The sequence below is a fragment of the Ovis aries genome, chromosome 5, assembly GCF_016772045.2.
Source record: "Ovis aries strain OAR_USU_Benz2616 breed Rambouillet chromosome 5, ARS-UI_Ramb_v3.0, whole genome shotgun sequence".
In the NCBI taxonomy this organism is placed as follows: Eukaryota; Metazoa; Chordata; class Mammalia; order Artiodactyla; family Bovidae; genus Ovis; species Ovis aries.
This window is the reverse complement of record NC_056058.1, coordinates 43,479,812-43,495,520: the sequence shown is the minus strand read 5'-3', so window position 1 is coordinate 43,495,520 and position 15,709 is coordinate 43,479,812. Positions and strand designations below refer to the sequence as shown.

The 15,709-nt window shown below is 39.8% G+C and overlaps 1 protein-coding gene across 6 annotated transcripts in view; it reads left to right on the top strand.

Moving 5' to 3' along the window:
- The window catches only part of PPP2CA (protein phosphatase 2 catalytic subunit alpha), a 24,245-nt gene extending 10,109 nt beyond the window's left edge, over positions 1 to 14,136 (top strand). For 4 of the 6 annotated variants that reach the window (XM_015096041.3, XM_060415739.1, XM_060415740.1 and 1 more), the window contains 6 exons: positions 3,836 to 4,045; positions 9,327 to 9,500; positions 10,024 to 10,113; positions 10,615 to 10,776; positions 12,245 to 12,363; positions 13,377 to 14,136. In XM_015096041.3, the coding sequence (XP_014951527.2) occupies positions 3,836 to 4,045; positions 9,327 to 9,500; positions 10,024 to 10,113; positions 10,615 to 10,776; positions 12,245 to 12,363; positions 13,377 to 13,449 (828 nt within the window). In that variant the 3' untranslated portion in view covers positions 13,450 to 14,136. The remainder of the gene's footprint in view (positions 1 to 3,835; positions 4,046 to 9,326; positions 9,501 to 10,023; positions 10,114 to 10,614; positions 10,777 to 12,244; positions 12,364 to 13,376) is intronic. The other 2 variants (XM_060415742.1, XM_060415738.1) reach the window with 2 other exon arrangements.
- The last annotated feature ends 1,573 nt before the right edge of the window (positions 14,137 to 15,709 follow it).

Here is a 15,709-nt window from a genome sequence, read left to right as displayed (position 1 = left end):
AGCTGATTCACTTTCCTGTATGGCAGAAACTACACAACATTGTTAAGCAATTATACTCCAATTTAGAAACAGTAATATATCACAGGAAATACTATTTTTTAAAAGGCAGTCATTAATGACAGCTTTTTAACATTCATATAGACTATAATCTTGCAGGTATTCAAGTGTCAAGATGTATTTTAAAATTTAACTTCTGGTGAAAATAAGTGTGGTAACATCAAGGTAAGATTTACATGGGTTTAAGTAGAACCTATCATTTCATTCATAGTATATACTGAGGACCTCCCAGGTGGCTCAGTGGTAAAGAATCCACCTGCAATGCAGTAGACCCAGGTTCAGTCCCTGGGTGGGAAAGATTCCCCTGGAGGAGAACAGGGCAACCCAGTCTAGTATTCTTGTCTCAAAAATCCTATAGACAGAGGAGCCTAGCGGACTTGAGACCATGGAGTTGCCAGGAGTCAGACGCAACTTGGCGACTGAGCACGTGTGTATATACTAGGTGCTGATAACATTAGGTCCGGTATTCCAAATATTTAATAATAGAATGTTCTTCTTTTCAGTAATAATGAATTGGGAAGTTGGAATTACTCTAGGGAGATAGAGTATATGTATTTCTTAAGAAATGCCTCTTTTTGAAACAGTTATTTTCTAAATTTAAGTTAGATCAAACTAATTAACATTTCTATGTCAGTGGTTGATAAGTGTCCTGAAATAGTCTCCCCAGAATGTTCGGGGACTTCAAAATAGTTCTTAAGCTTGACTGCACCCAAGAAAGCATAGGGTAGGGAAGGAAGACTTATTCTTACTTGGATCCCGCCCACGAAGATTCTGACTTAATTGGGAGAAGTAGTAGTTGGACATCTGAATATTTTTAAAGGTTTTCTTTTTTTAATATAAATTTATTTATTTTAATTGGAGGTTAATTACTTTACAATATTGTATTGGTTTTGCCTATACATCAACATGAATCCGCAACAGATATACACGTGTTCCCCATCCTGAACCCCCTTCTCTCCTCCCTCCTCGTGCCATCCTGAAAGGTTTTCTGAGTGATTTTTTAAATGTGTTGCTAAGGTTGTGTATCACTTCCTTAAAACCAGTCTGTAGGGGGACTTCCCTGGTGGTCTAGCAGTTAAAAATACCCCTGCCACTGCAGCGGATATGGGTTCCCTGGTCTGGGAAAGTTGTACATGCTGCAGGGCAACTAATCCCATGCTCCCAACAAGACAAGCCACTGCAGTGAGATGCCCTCTCACTGCTTCAGGAGCGTAGCCGCCACTCACAGCTGGAGAAAGCCCATGCACAGCAACCCAGTGCAGCAGCAGGTAAATCAGTCCTTGACATCCACGGTTGCCGCTCACACTGTAGTGAGCAGTGACGCATTGGCCACAGTCCCCTCCCTGAGAAAGTCTTGTACCTTCTGTAGTAGCTCTCCCAGGTGGATGTGTTCTGCCTCCTTTTACTTGAGAATAAAATCCCCCCTGTTTGTCAGGCTTCTGTCTTCAACCTAGATACTTGGGCTTTTTTCTTTACAGCTATTATCTGTTGTTTCTTCATTATCCAGAGAACTTGGGTAGCATTTTCTAAGCCTCTGCTTATGCCATTGTCTTGGGAGACATTCAGGGCTCTCCCTGAAGACGCCAGTACCTATCCAGTATCTCAAAATAAGTTCTTGATTCTCTCAAAATAAGAAGTGCCTTCTACATCTGGGGCATTGTTCTAGTGAAGTGCTCTGTGGACAAGCAGTCCCCAACCTTCTAACATCAGGGACCAGCTTTATGGAGGACTATTTTTCCATAGAGGAGGCTAGTTTTGGGATGATCCAATCACATTACATTCATTGTACACTTCATTTTTATTACTATATCAGCTCCACCTCAGATTATTAGGCATTAGATCCCAGAGGTTGGGGACCTCTGGTGTAGATGGTGGATAAAGTGAATCTGGTGATAATTTTTAAGCTGTCACTTTGATTGTTACATGGAAAGTAAATTGGAGGAGGAAGACTAGAAACAGGGAGATCATTGTGGAGGCTAACAGTAATCCAGGTGAAGTGATGGCCATTTGGATCAGGATGTTGACAAAATATGTAGAAGCATATGGATTGAGATATGTTTTGGAAGGAGTCACGCAAGACTTCTTGGTCGTTTGGTCCCTCAGTACTGGTGGGTGACCTTTAAGCTCTACTCCACCTCAGGTATCCAGTCATACCCCTGCTTCTGAAATCCTAAATTCACTCATCAGATCATCTGTCTGTTGGATCTTTGTTTTGCTACTACTTTAAATAGACTTGTTTTCAGTCCATATCCATGCTCTGTTCTCCCCCTGTGTTTGCTACCTGGATGACCAGCTGTCATTGTGGTTTGCCTGGATGCAGCTGAGGTGTTTCCTGGGCTTCAGGACTACCAGTGTTAAAGTCAGGTTGCCCTCACCTTAGTCTGCCCTTGTCTCTGTTTTTCCATACTGTGCTATAACCATGTTAACCTTTCCTGGTTAATTTCTTGGACTTTCGTAGATCTCTTTTTGCATCTACTAATTGCAATCATTCCCCAAATCCCCCTCACCAACCCTGGCTTGAGAATGATCTGTCTTACTCACTATACCTCCAGGGACTAGCATGGGGTCTGGCACAAAGTATCACTCATAGTCGAGTAAATGAGTGGTTATCTCCCAGTCACTCCATAGTTTTTAGCATACAGTAACGGGAAGATCCCCTGAGGAAGGGAATGGCAACCCACTCCAGTATTCTTGCCTATAAAATTCCATGGACAGACCATGGGGTTGCAAAGAGTCGGACATGACTGAGAAACTAACAGAAGTGATTAATAAATGTGTGTTGCAAATAAATGAAAGAGTTTCTACTGAGTGGAATATTATGTTACTCTTAAAACTAATGTTTGGAACTTCCCTGGTTGTCCAGTGGTTAAAATTCTGCCTGGCAGTGCAGGGGACGTAGGTTTGACCCTGGTCCTGGAAGATCCCACATGCTGAGGAGCAATGAAGCCCCTGTGCCACAACTACTAAGCCTACACATTCTAGGTCCCTCACGCCCCAGCTGCCAAGCCTGTGCTCCACAACCAGAGAAGCCGACACAGTGAGAAGCCTGCACACTGGAATGAAGAGAAAGCCCAGGCGTGGCAAGGAAGACCCAGCACAGCCAAAAAGATGATAATTAATCAGCAAGAAATCAAGATGAAAATTGAGTTTTCCTGTCTTTTTTTAAAGTATTGTTTGAATGTGTGGTTACATGGGGAAATGCATAAGATGCTAGTTTTCTAAAAGCAGCATAAAACCATGTATATTGAATAGTCACAGTTGTAAAACAGTAAGTTTGTACTTTGATATTAAGAGGGTAAAAACAAAAACAAAATGCAAAGTTTTAGTATCTTTCCCATAATCTTTTTAAAATAAAGTAGGGCTAAGAAATCTCTCCACATAGCCTGAAATCCTAGAGTACATTGTAGTTAGAACTCTAAAGCTGAGGAACTAGGTACCTGAGTGTCTTGTTCGATATGACTGCCAATAATGATCTCTTTAGCATTTAGTTAGATGGCAACCGATAGGCCTAAAACTTGTGGTACTGATGGGAAGAATGGGACTGTGCACCTTGATGCATGTTTTTCCTAGGATCAGGGATGAGATAGCTGTTGGATAGATTTTAGGCATGTCTTGTCCTTTTATTTTGATGGGGTCATAATTATCTGCCTATTCATCTTATGCTGAGCTGTCCTTTAAAGCTGTATTAAGTGCAGCTTGTATCTTAAGTGTAGCTAAACATATCTTTGTTTGTGTTGTTTAATGCTAAGTGTCTTGGTTTATTTTTCTCCATCTGTAGGCTAAAGAAATCCTGACAAAAGAATCCAATGTGCAAGAAGTTCGATGTCCAGTCACTGTCTGTGGAGATGTGCATGGGCAATTTCATGATCTCATGGAACTGTTTAGAATTGGTGGCAAATCACCAGATACAAATTACTTGTTTATGGGCGATTATGTTGACAGAGGATATTATTCAGTGGAAACAGTTACTCTGCTTGTAGCTCTTAAGGTAATTTCAATTTTATATTTGAGCATTTTGAACTGGATATGACAGCCCTCTTAAATGTCCTTTATCCCCCCAATGATTTGTGGTCTTCTCTATCTGCACATTAGATTTTAGAATAATCTCCACATTTAGGAATCTAGATATTCAGGTTTGGGACTTAATAAATATGTCTATATCTTCATTCTGAATGTGAGGGAATGGTACAGAATATAAAAACGAGTTATTTTCTAAGGAAAACAATGCCTAAGTCAGATGATTATAAAATGCTAGAGGGCTGATTAAATAGAAGTTTTATTTAATAAATTGGAGTTAGAACAGGTAATATAATTAACCTTTGTAGATATTTTTGAAGCATATTCACTACCAGAGCAGCGCATTTCCAGTATTGGCATGTTTATATCCCCTGACACAACAACCGTGTAACTAAATTGTACTGAGGAAGAAGTTTTAAGAGGAAAGAAGCTTTGCGTGTATGAAAACGTAAATTGTAGCATTATCTTTAATTCAGAGAAGGAATTGATGTAAATAACAGTAAGTGAATATCTCAGGTATGGCTTATCTCAGTGGAGTACTTTGCAGGTGTTAGACATGACATGATAATCAAGTACAATAGAAATGATAAAGAAAACGGGCTGTTTTATACCAGTTTTAGCTTTGGGAAATATACAGAGATTTGAAGGTAAAATATAAAATGGTAGAAAACATTTTAGGATAACCATTCACTTAAATTATTAGGCTTTTCTTTTGGGAAGATAATTTTATTAAAGAATATGTAAAAATGGTAAGATGACTGACAGCATTTTCTAGTATTGGAGGAGCACTGAGATGTGGTTTTGGCAAAAACTGAATTTTGAGCAATTGACAGAAATGTAAGTGTTGATGAAGCAACTAGTCTGAATCATGTAAAGTGCTGCAAAACATTTTTGGAGGTCTTTATGTTCTGCATCTGTAAATTGAAGGAGTAGAATTAAATGATGGAAAGTTTCTGCAGTGACTGTAGATGCTATGAAAGCAATCTTGCAAGCTAACCTATACTTAAAGCCCAAGATGCTCCTAATGCTCAGAGGAAGAATAAATATACTGCCTTTTAAGAATTCATGTTTGGGGCCTCCGTGGTGGCTCACTGGTAAAGAATCTGCTTGCCAGTGGTGCAGGGGACACAGATTTGATCCCTGGCCCATGAAGATCCTGTGTGCTGCCGTACAGCTTTCCCGGTGTGCCAAAAGTACTGAGTCAGTCAGAGCCTATGAGCCACAACTCCTAAAGTCTGCGCACCCTAGATCCCATTCTCTGAACAAGAGAAACTACTGTAGTGAGAAACCCATGCGCCTAGAGAGTAGCTCCTGCTTGGTGCAACTGGAGAAGGCCTATGTGTGCAGCAACAAAGACCCAGTGCAGCCGTAAATAAATAAAGTTTTTTTTATGGTGTTTGTGTTATGGACTGAATTTGCCACTACCACCTCTTCCCCAAATTCATGCTGCATCCTAACTCCCAGTACCTCAGAATACCTAGCTGTATTGGAGATGGGGCCTTTGAAGAGGTAATTAAGGTAAAATGAGATCATATGGGTCACCCCTAACCCAGTCTGACTGGTGGCCTTACAAGAGGAGATAGAGCACAAAAACAGTGGGAAGATGATGAGAAGAAACGTGGAGATGATGGCCATTTCCTAGCCGTGGAAGAGAGACCTCAGAAGAAACCAGCCCTGCTGACACCTTGATCTTGGACTTCTAGCTTCTAGAACTGTGAGGAAATAAATTTCTGTTGCTTGAATTCAGACTTAAATTGAAGAAAGTAGGGAAAACCACTAGACGATTCAGGTATGACCTAAACCAAATCCCTTATGATTATACAGTGGAAGTGAGAAATAGACTTAAGGGACTAGATCTGATAGAGTGCCTGATGAACTATGGACAGAGGTTCGTGACATTGTACAGGAGACAGGGATCAAGACCATCCCCATGGAAAAGAAATTCAAAAAAGCAAAATGGCTGTCTGGGGAGGCGTTACAAGTAGCTGTGAAAAGAAGAGAAGCGAAAATCAAAGGAGAAAAGGAAAGATATAAGCATCTGAATGCAGAATTCCAAAGAATAGCAAAAAGAGATAAGAAAGCCTTCCTCAGTGATCAATGCAAAGAAATATAGGAAAACAGAATGGAAAAGACCAGAGATCTCGTCAAGAAAATTAGAGATACCAAGGGAACATTTCATGCAAAATGGGCTCAATAAAGGACAGAAATGGTATGGACCTAACAGAAGCAAAGATTAAGAAGAGGTAGCAAGAATACACAGAAGAACTGTACAAAAAAGATCTTCGCAACCCAGATACTCAACGATGGTGTGATCACTCACCTAGAGCCAGACATCCTGGAATGTGAAGTCAAGTGGACCTTAAAAAGCATCACTATGAACAAAGCTAATGGAGTTGATGGAATTCCAGTTGAGCTATTTCAAATCCAGAAAGATGATGCTGTGAAAGTGCTGCACTCAATATGCCAGCAAATTTGGAAACCCTGGCAGTACCCACAGGACTGGAAAAGGTCGGTTTTCATTCCAATCACAAAGAAAGGCAATGCCAAAGAATTCTCAAACTACTGCACAATTGGACTCATCTCACACGCTAGTAAAGTAATGCTCAAAATTCTGCAAGCCAGGCTTCAGCAATACGTGAACCGAGAACTTCCAGATGTTCAGGCTGGTTTTAGAAAAGGCAGAGGAACCAGAAATCAAATTGCCAACATCCGCTGGATCATGGAAAAAGCAAGAGAGTTCCAGAAAACATCTATTTCTGCTTTATTGACTATGCCAAAGCCTTTGACTGTGTGGATCACAATAAACTGTGGAAAATTCTGAACGAGGTGGGAATACCAGACCACCTGCCCTGCCTCTTGAGAAACCTATATGCAGGTCAGGAAGCACCAGTTGGACCTGGACATGGAACAGCAGACTGGTTCCAAATAGGAAAAGGAGTACGTCAAGGCTGTATATTGTCACCCTGCTTATTTAACTTCTATGCAGAGTACATCATGAGAAACGCTGGGCTGGAAGAAGCACAAGCTGGAATCAAGATTACTGGGAGAAACATCAGTAACCTCAGATAACGTAGATGATACCAGGCTTATGGCAGAAAGTGAAGAACTAAAAAGCCTTTTGATGAAAGTGAAAGAGGAGAGTGAAAAAGTTGACTTAAAGAAAGCTCAACATTCAGAAAACGAAGATCATGGCATCTGGTCCCATCACTTCATCGGGAAATATATGGAGAAACAGTGGAAACAGTGTCAGACTTTATTTTTTGGGGCTCCAAAATTACTGCAGGTGCTGATTGCAGCCATGAAATTAAAAGACGCTTACTCCTTGGAAGGAAAGTTATAACCAACCTAGATAACATATTCAAAAGCAGAGACATTACTTTGCCAACAAAGGTCTGGCTAGTCAAGGCTATGGTTTTTCCAGTGATCATGTATGGATGTGAGAGTTGGACTGTGAAGAAAGCTGAGCGCCGAAGAATTGGTGCTTTTTAACTGTGGTGTCAGAGAAGACTCTTGAGAGTCCCTTGGACTGCAAGGAGATCCAGCCACATCCTAAAGGAGATCAATTCTGGGTGTTCATTGGAAGGACTGCTGCTGAAGCTGAAACTCCAATACTTTGGCCACCTCAAGTGAAGAGTTGACTCCTTGGAAAAGACCCTGATGTGGGGAGGGATTGGGGGCAGGAGGAGAAAGGGATGACAGAGGATGAGATGGTTGGATGGCATCACCGACTTGATGGACATGAGTTTGGGTAAACTCTGGGAGTTGGTGATGGACCGGGAGGCTTGGCGTGCTGCGATTCATGGGGTTGCAAAGAGTCAGACACAACTGAGCGACTGAACTGAACTAAGCTTTCTAATCTCTGTGATCTTGTATGGTGGTCCTAACAGACTTAATACAGGGGAAAGGAAACTTCAGCAAATAATGGTGGAACAGTTGGGTATCCGTATGCAAAAAGGTAACTTAAGCTATCTCATACTGTACAGATGGGTCAAAATTAATCAGAGGTCTCAGTCTGAATTACTAAAACTGTGAAAATTCTAAAATAATACATAGAAGAAAATTATTTTTGTATCCTTGGGTTTGACAAAGATGATTTAAGTATGCTACCAAAAGCACAGTCCATTAAAATGCTGATAAATTGGACTTCCATCAAATTGATTTTTTTTGTTCTTAAAGAGATACCACTAAAAAAAATTTGTATTCATATATAGTTTTAAAACCTATACTAACTAAGAGAACAAATAATTTTTAAGTGGACAAAACATTTGAATAGATGTTTCACCCACGAAGGTGTATGAATAGTATTAAGTACATGAAAAGATGCTCAAACCTTAGTTATCAGGGAAGTGCAAATTAAAGTCAAAATCAGGGCCAGGGGCTTCCCTGGTGGTCCACTGGCTAAGACTGTGCTCCCAGTAAAGAGATTGCAGGTTCAGTCCCTGATTGGGGAACTAAGATCCCACAGGCCGTGTGTGGCACAGCCAGAAATAAATCAGACCCATTAGAATGGTTTTCATGGGTAAGGCTAGTCATACCAAGTGTTAATTTGTTGAAGATACATTAGAACCATAGGAATCCACCCAAGAGAATTGAAAGCGTATATGCATACAGAAATTTCTCACATGGCAGTAGGGTCATAGAAACATTATTCACAATAGCCTTAAACTGCAGACAGTCCAAATGTTCAGCCAGCTGATGAATAAAAAGCCCAAACAGTGTAGTCATACAATGGAATGCTGTGCAGCAGTAAGAGACAAACCACTAATCAATATACAGATGGGTCTCAGAAATACTCTGCTAAGTTAAAGAAGCCAAACACCAAAAAAACTACCTTTTGCATGGTTTCATTTCTATGAAATTTCTAGAGAAAGCAAATCTCAAGAGAGTATTAATAGTTGCTGAGAGTGGGAATTGGAAATGATTGCAGACAGGCATGAGGGATCTTTGGGTTAATGGAAAGGTTCTAGAACTGGATTGTAATGGTTGTATAACTAATTAAAAAAAACCTCATGGATGGGGTTTTGCAGCTGATGATTATGCTTGACATAAAGTCGGTGGTAGTGAGATGGGGTTGGCAGATATCCCGTGGGATAAATATCTGTAGGTGTGATTTCACTTTTGTGTGACGTGAGAGTGTAAGATATTTTTTCCAACAAAATTGGAACTCTGTATTTTCCTGTAGAATGTTTGCTGGGTTGTTACTTGGTTTTTGAAGGAGCCAGCTGTTCATGTTTTCCACTTTTTTGTTTCAGGTTCGTTACCGTGAACGTATCACCATTCTTCGAGGAAATCATGAGAGCAGACAGATCACACAAGTATATGGTTTCTACGATGAGTGTTTAAGGAAATATGGAAATGCCAATGTTTGGAAGTATTTTACAGACCTTTTTGACTATCTTCCTCTCACTGCCTTGGTGGATGGGCAGGTATGTAAGTCTTCTTAAAGCTATGTTGCTAATTATTTTCAGGCATCTGCTTTCTTAACATTTAGGTGCCAGTAACTTATTTTTCCATCCTCAAGTCCTTCTGGGCCCTTATTTTGTGAGGGGCACTGAACCATGGAGTAGGGTGGAAGATACAGCCCATGCATCCTCTTAGGCTGTTTCTGGACATGTTGGGGAGATGTAATTAACTATTTTCCGGTCCCAGTAGACAAGTGCACAGAGAAATTTCAAGAAAATTCTATGAGAAGGAAAATAATAGTCTATGATGAGGGTAACGTCAAGATCTGATTGGAGTTTGGGTGCCTTAGGGATGGTTTATCAGGAAGAAAAAGTATATTCTGTAGTTTACAGTGGGATGAAAGAAAGATCTTGCAGAAACAAGCCCAGTTCTGGGAGAACACAGAGACAGCAAGGGGGCTGGCTGAATGATGTGGGCTACTGTTTGCAGCTTAGTGTATAATGTTTATTTTAAATGAAGGTAATGTTGGAAGTCTTTTTTTTTCAGATCTTCTGTCTACATGGTGGCCTATCACCATCCATAGATACACTGGATCACATCAGAGCACTTGATCGCCTACAAGAAGTTCCCCATGAGGTATTATTCTTTTTTTGATAATAAAATTTTTTCTTTTCAGAAAATTTTAGAAAGAGGAACTGGTCTTAATTGTAACTTAGTTCATTTTATGTATTTTCTTGTTAATTCTCAAAAATCATCCCAGGTGGTATGAGCACTCTCATTGACACTATTCTTCGGAAGCTAGCATTAAGAAACCTGCCAAGATCTCGACAGCTCTGGGACTGGGTTTAGGACTGAGGTGGTGACTGTTTTCAGAGCATCTACTTTAATTACTATACTATTAATTACTTAGGGCTTGTTGCCGTTGGAACTCATTGGTGTAGGCTGTGCATCTTAAAGACATCTGGAAATAATTTCTTACTTATTTGACACAGATATTTGACTATCTGCAAAACCTTTTACCAGTTTTGGCAAACACCATTCAACAAGTGACTTAGTAGGGTGCTTCTGATTAAATTACTAAGATCACATATTAACCAGTTTTCCAAGAGGTAGTCTAAAACTTTACTTGCTTTTTAGGGTCCAATGTGTGACTTGCTGTGGTCAGATCCAGATGACCGTGGAGGTTGGGGTATATCTCCTCGAGGAGCTGGTTATACCTTTGGGCAGGATATTTCTGAGACGTTTAATCATGCCAATGGCCTCACGTTGGTGTCTAGAGCTCATCAGCTGGTGATGGAGGTACGTTTATTCTTTGACATTGACTTGCTTTTTAAATAAACTTAAGGAAGATCTTAGAAAATTTTAAATTATATGGTATTAGTGAGAATATGCATGTATTTTTCTGATGAGTGTACCATTATAGCCTGAGCCTTTTTGATGAATGCACACTAGAATTAAAATCCCAAGCTTTTGGGGCTTCCCTGGTGATCCAGTGGTTAAGAATCTGCTTTGCAGTACAAGGAACACCCAATTTGATCCCTGGACCAGGAAGATCCCACGTGCAGCAGAGCTAACAAAGCATGTCAGCTGCAACTAGAAAGCTGGAGTGCCTGGAGCCTGTGCTCCAGAACAAGGGAAGCTACTGCAGTGAGAAGCCTGAGTACCACAGCAGAGAGTAGTCCCAACTTGCTGCAACTAGAGAAAGCCCCCATGCAGCATCGAAGAACCTCCATAGCCAAAAAATAAACATAAATAAAATCTCAGGCTTTTGATCCAAGTGTTAAAATGTTCTGAGATAATTCGTAATGACTGAGCAGTGCTTGGGAGTTAAGGCTGGGAAAGTAAGATGGAGGAGATGGAAATATAACAAAAATCTCAATTTTATTACATACATTTAACATGCGTATATATGGAGGAGAGTTTGGCAAGAAATACACCCAAAATGTTTAAGTGATCCTTTGGATGGTAGGATTACAGGTGATTTAAAGGAAGAAACTAAAGGGAAAGGGGCTAAATTCTTAGCATAAAACATTGATTAAGCATACTTATAAAATTAGGATCCAATTTAGATTTATACTAACACAACTCTGTAATTATCCATAAAGTATGACTTTGCTTGGGATAGGGAAAGAAATTTGTGAACAGTACTTTAAATAAAAGTTACTCATACATTCAGGTGAACTTTGGGGGGATGAGGTTGGAGTTCCTAGAGTCATTTCTTGTTCGTGTCTGGGCAGTTCACGTAATGCCTGTAATGAGGACAGAATCAATAAGGTTCTGGTCTCCAGGAGTGGGTATCTGCCTATACAAGGAATGGCCATATACTCATTCTTACATTGTGTTTAGGGCCGTTGCAATAAGAAATGAGAGAGAAGTAGTTTATCCCTTTGAGATAGGTGGTTTTGTGTTTTGTTGTTGTGTTTTTAGGACTTTTCTTGAGTTCTGCATAGGGAGTTCCTAGGGGTCTAGTGGTTAGGATTCAGTGCTTTTGCTGCTGTGGCCTGGGTTCATTCCCTGATTGGGGAACTGAGATCCCACAAGCTGTGCGGCATGGCCAGAAGGTGGGGAGGGATCGTTGTGCAGAGTATAGGAAATTATTAAATCATCCAGAAACAAAGCAGTACTTTTTAAAAAACCTTTTGGGGAAAAGGGCAGATCTATTTTCCTTCTTGAAGGGATTCACTTTTAGTTGTGTAAATAAAGGAGTAAAATAGAGTTGTTGTTTTTGTGTTTTTTTTTTTTTTTTTTCCTGTTCTTTTCCTTGTAGGGATATAACTGGTGCCATGACCGAAATGTAGTAACGATTTTCAGTGCTCCAAACTATTGTTATCGTTGTGGTAACCAAGCTGCAATCATGGAACTTGATGATACTCTAAAATACTCTTTGTAAGTATTCACACCTGAGTAGTTGGTTACCATTACTTGAATATTTGTTTTTTGAATTTTAGTTTTTAGATAAGGCTATAATTAAGGTCCTATTACGTAAGTCATTGGATAGAAGAAAGTATAAAAATAGGGGAGGTTTAATAGTTCAAGAGTTTATGCTAAATCCAGATTCCAGATTTTTAGGTTTCCTTTGAAATACATCAACAGAAACCTAGACCTTAATATGAATTATTAGGATCTTAACTTTTAAACCTATACTTTTATGGTACAGTAAATAAATCCTGAGGATGAAATGATTATATATACAGTACCTTAGGCTCTTTAAAACTTGTTCAGTAGAATCTTTTCAAATGGTCTCAGAAGGAACCACAATGTATAGAAGCATGTCCTCTGGCTGATATTGCCTTGGCTCTTTTGAGGAGGCATTCAGCTAGAAAAACACGTGTGAAATGCATGATAAGGCTATAATTAGGGTCCTATTATGTAAGTCATTGGATAGAAAAAAGTGTAAAAATGTGCACAAGAATGAAATGTACAGCGTGGGGAACAGTCGAATAATACAGTAATAACTTTGGTGACAGGTGGTGGTTAGACTAACATAGGTGACTCTTGCTGTGATTAATGTATAGAAATTTCAAAACAACATGTTACAGTGCTGCTGCTGCTGCTAAGTCACTTGAGTCATGTCCAACTCTGTGCAACCCCATAGACAGCAGCCCACCAGGCTCCCCTGTCCCTGGGATTCTCCAGCAAGAACACTGGAGTGGGTTGCCATTTCCTTCTCCAGTGCATGAAAGTGAAAAGTGAGAGTGAAGTCACTCAGTCGTATCCGACCCCATGGACTGCAGCCTACCAGGCTTCTCCATCCATGGAATTTTCCAGGCAAGAGTACTGGAGTGGGTTGCCATTGCCTTCTCCACTATGTTGTACATCTGGAACTAAAACTGAGACTAATACTGATTTTAATTATCAGTACATTGATGTCTTAGAGCAAGTATGTCTTTGTTTTTCAGCTTGCAGTTTGACCCAGCACCTCGCAGAGGCGAGCCACATGTTACTCGTCGTACCCCAGACTACTTCCTGTAATGAAATTTTAAACTTGTACAGTATTGCCATGAACCATATATTGACCTAATGGATATGGGAAGAGCAACAGTAACTCCACAAGTGTCAGAGAATAGTTAACATTCAAAAAAACTTGTTTTCACACGGACCAAAAAGATGTGCCATATAAAAATACAAAGCCTGTCATCAACAGCCGTGACCACTTTAGAATGAACCAGTTCATTGCATGCTGAAGCGACATTGTTGGTCAAGAAACCAGTTTCTGGCATAGCGCTATTTGTAGTTACTTTGCTTTCTCTGAGAGACTGCAGATAAGATGTAAACATTAACACCTCGTGAATACAAGTTAACTTCCATTTAGCTATAGCTTTACTCAGCATGACTGTAGATAAGAATAGCAGCAAACAATCATTGGAGCTTAATGAACATTTTTAAAAATAAGTACCAAGGCCTCCCCTCTACTTGTGAGTTTTAAAATGGTTTTGTCTATTTTCAGGGACACCGTTTAATTTAATTGTATGATTTGTCTGCACTCAGTTTATTTTCCCTTCTCAAATCTCAGCCTCGTGTTGTTCTTTGTTACTGTCAGAACCTGGTGAGTTGTTTTGAATGGAACTGTTTTTTTTTCTCCCTGCTGTAAGATGATGTTACTGCACAAGAGCACTGCAGTGTTTTTCATAATAAACTTGTGAACTAAGAGCTGAAAAAGTCAAATTTTAATTGTATCAATGGGCAAGACTGGTGCTGTTTATTTAAAAGATAACATCAATTGATAACTTAGAATCTGTAGAATTCTAGGAAAAAATAAAAATCAAGGCCACAACATAATCTCTCTCGTAACTCCTTGACATTCTTTAAATGAACTTCAGGACTTGTAGTCCAGATAGTATTATTTGTCACACTGCCCGCATGCTGTTTGTGGATTCCTCTTCCTGTGTCTGCAAGAAACGAAGGAAGTCTGTGTGCTCCTTCAGTAAGACCTGATTGGAAAACCATATGAATCAAGATGCAAGATGTTCACATTTTGTTGAAAGCATGTTTTCAGATAGAGCTTAACAAACTAATGTGTCTACTTATCAGTCACTGCAGTTTCTGGTAATAAATATTGCTGTGTAACATGGACATTTTAAGATGATTGAGAGATTGGTCAGTTTTTAACAAATAGTTGAACATTGCTTGTCACATGACCTTACAGTTAAATTGTCTCAGATAGGATATAGCTCTTAAAATATTTTCCTCTATTAATGTAAGTTCTTTAAATGATACTAAATGAAATGAAAAACTATTACTGGATCATGGTTTAGTGTTATGCACATTCACCCAAGGATAAAAATGGCATTTGAAATGAAGTGGCAGTGATAAGCATATAATGAGTTCCCCTCCAACCTGTCTTTTATCCTTTGAATAGTATTAGGAAGTTGAAATAGATACTAATACTTGATAATACCAGGATAAAAACTTGAGTTCAGTTTAGTCTCTCAGTCGTGTCCGACTCTGCGACCCCATGAATTTGCAGCACACCAGGCCTCCCTGTCCATCACCAACTCCTGGAGTTCACTCAGACTCATGTCCATCGAGTCAGTGATGCCATCCAGCCATCTCACCCTCTGTTGTCCCCTTCTCTTCCTGCCCCCAATCCCTCCCAGCATCAGTCTTTTCCAACGAGTCAACTCTTCACATGAGGTGGCCAAAGTACTGGAGTTTCGGCTTTAGCATCATTCCTTCCAAAGAAATCCCAGGGCTGATCTTCAGAATGGACTGGTTGGATCTCCTTGCAGTCCAAGGGACTCTCAAGAGTCTTCTCCGACACCACAGTTCAAAAGCATCAATTCTTCAGAGCTCAGCCTTCTTCACAGTCCAACTCTCCCATCCATACATGACTACAGGAAAAACCATAGCCTTTACTAGATGGACCTTAGTCAGCAAAGTAATGTCTCTGCTTTTGAATATGCTGTCTAGGTTGGTCATAACTTTTCTTCCAAGGAGTAAGTGTCTTTTAATTTCATGGCTGCAGTCACCATCTGCAGTGATTTTGGAGCCCCCCAAAATAAAGTCTGACACTGTTTCCACTGTTTCCCTATCTATTTCCCATGAAGTGATGGGACCTGATGCCATGATCTTCATTTTCTGAATGTTAAACTTCAGGACACTTAATTGTGTGGGTATAGTAATAAAAGTTTTGCTTTGTACTGTGGTGAATTTGGAACTGATGAGGAAATTTTTTGCTTTTCTCTAACATACTTGGAGAAAATACACACATTCACAGTATAATTTTTTAAGT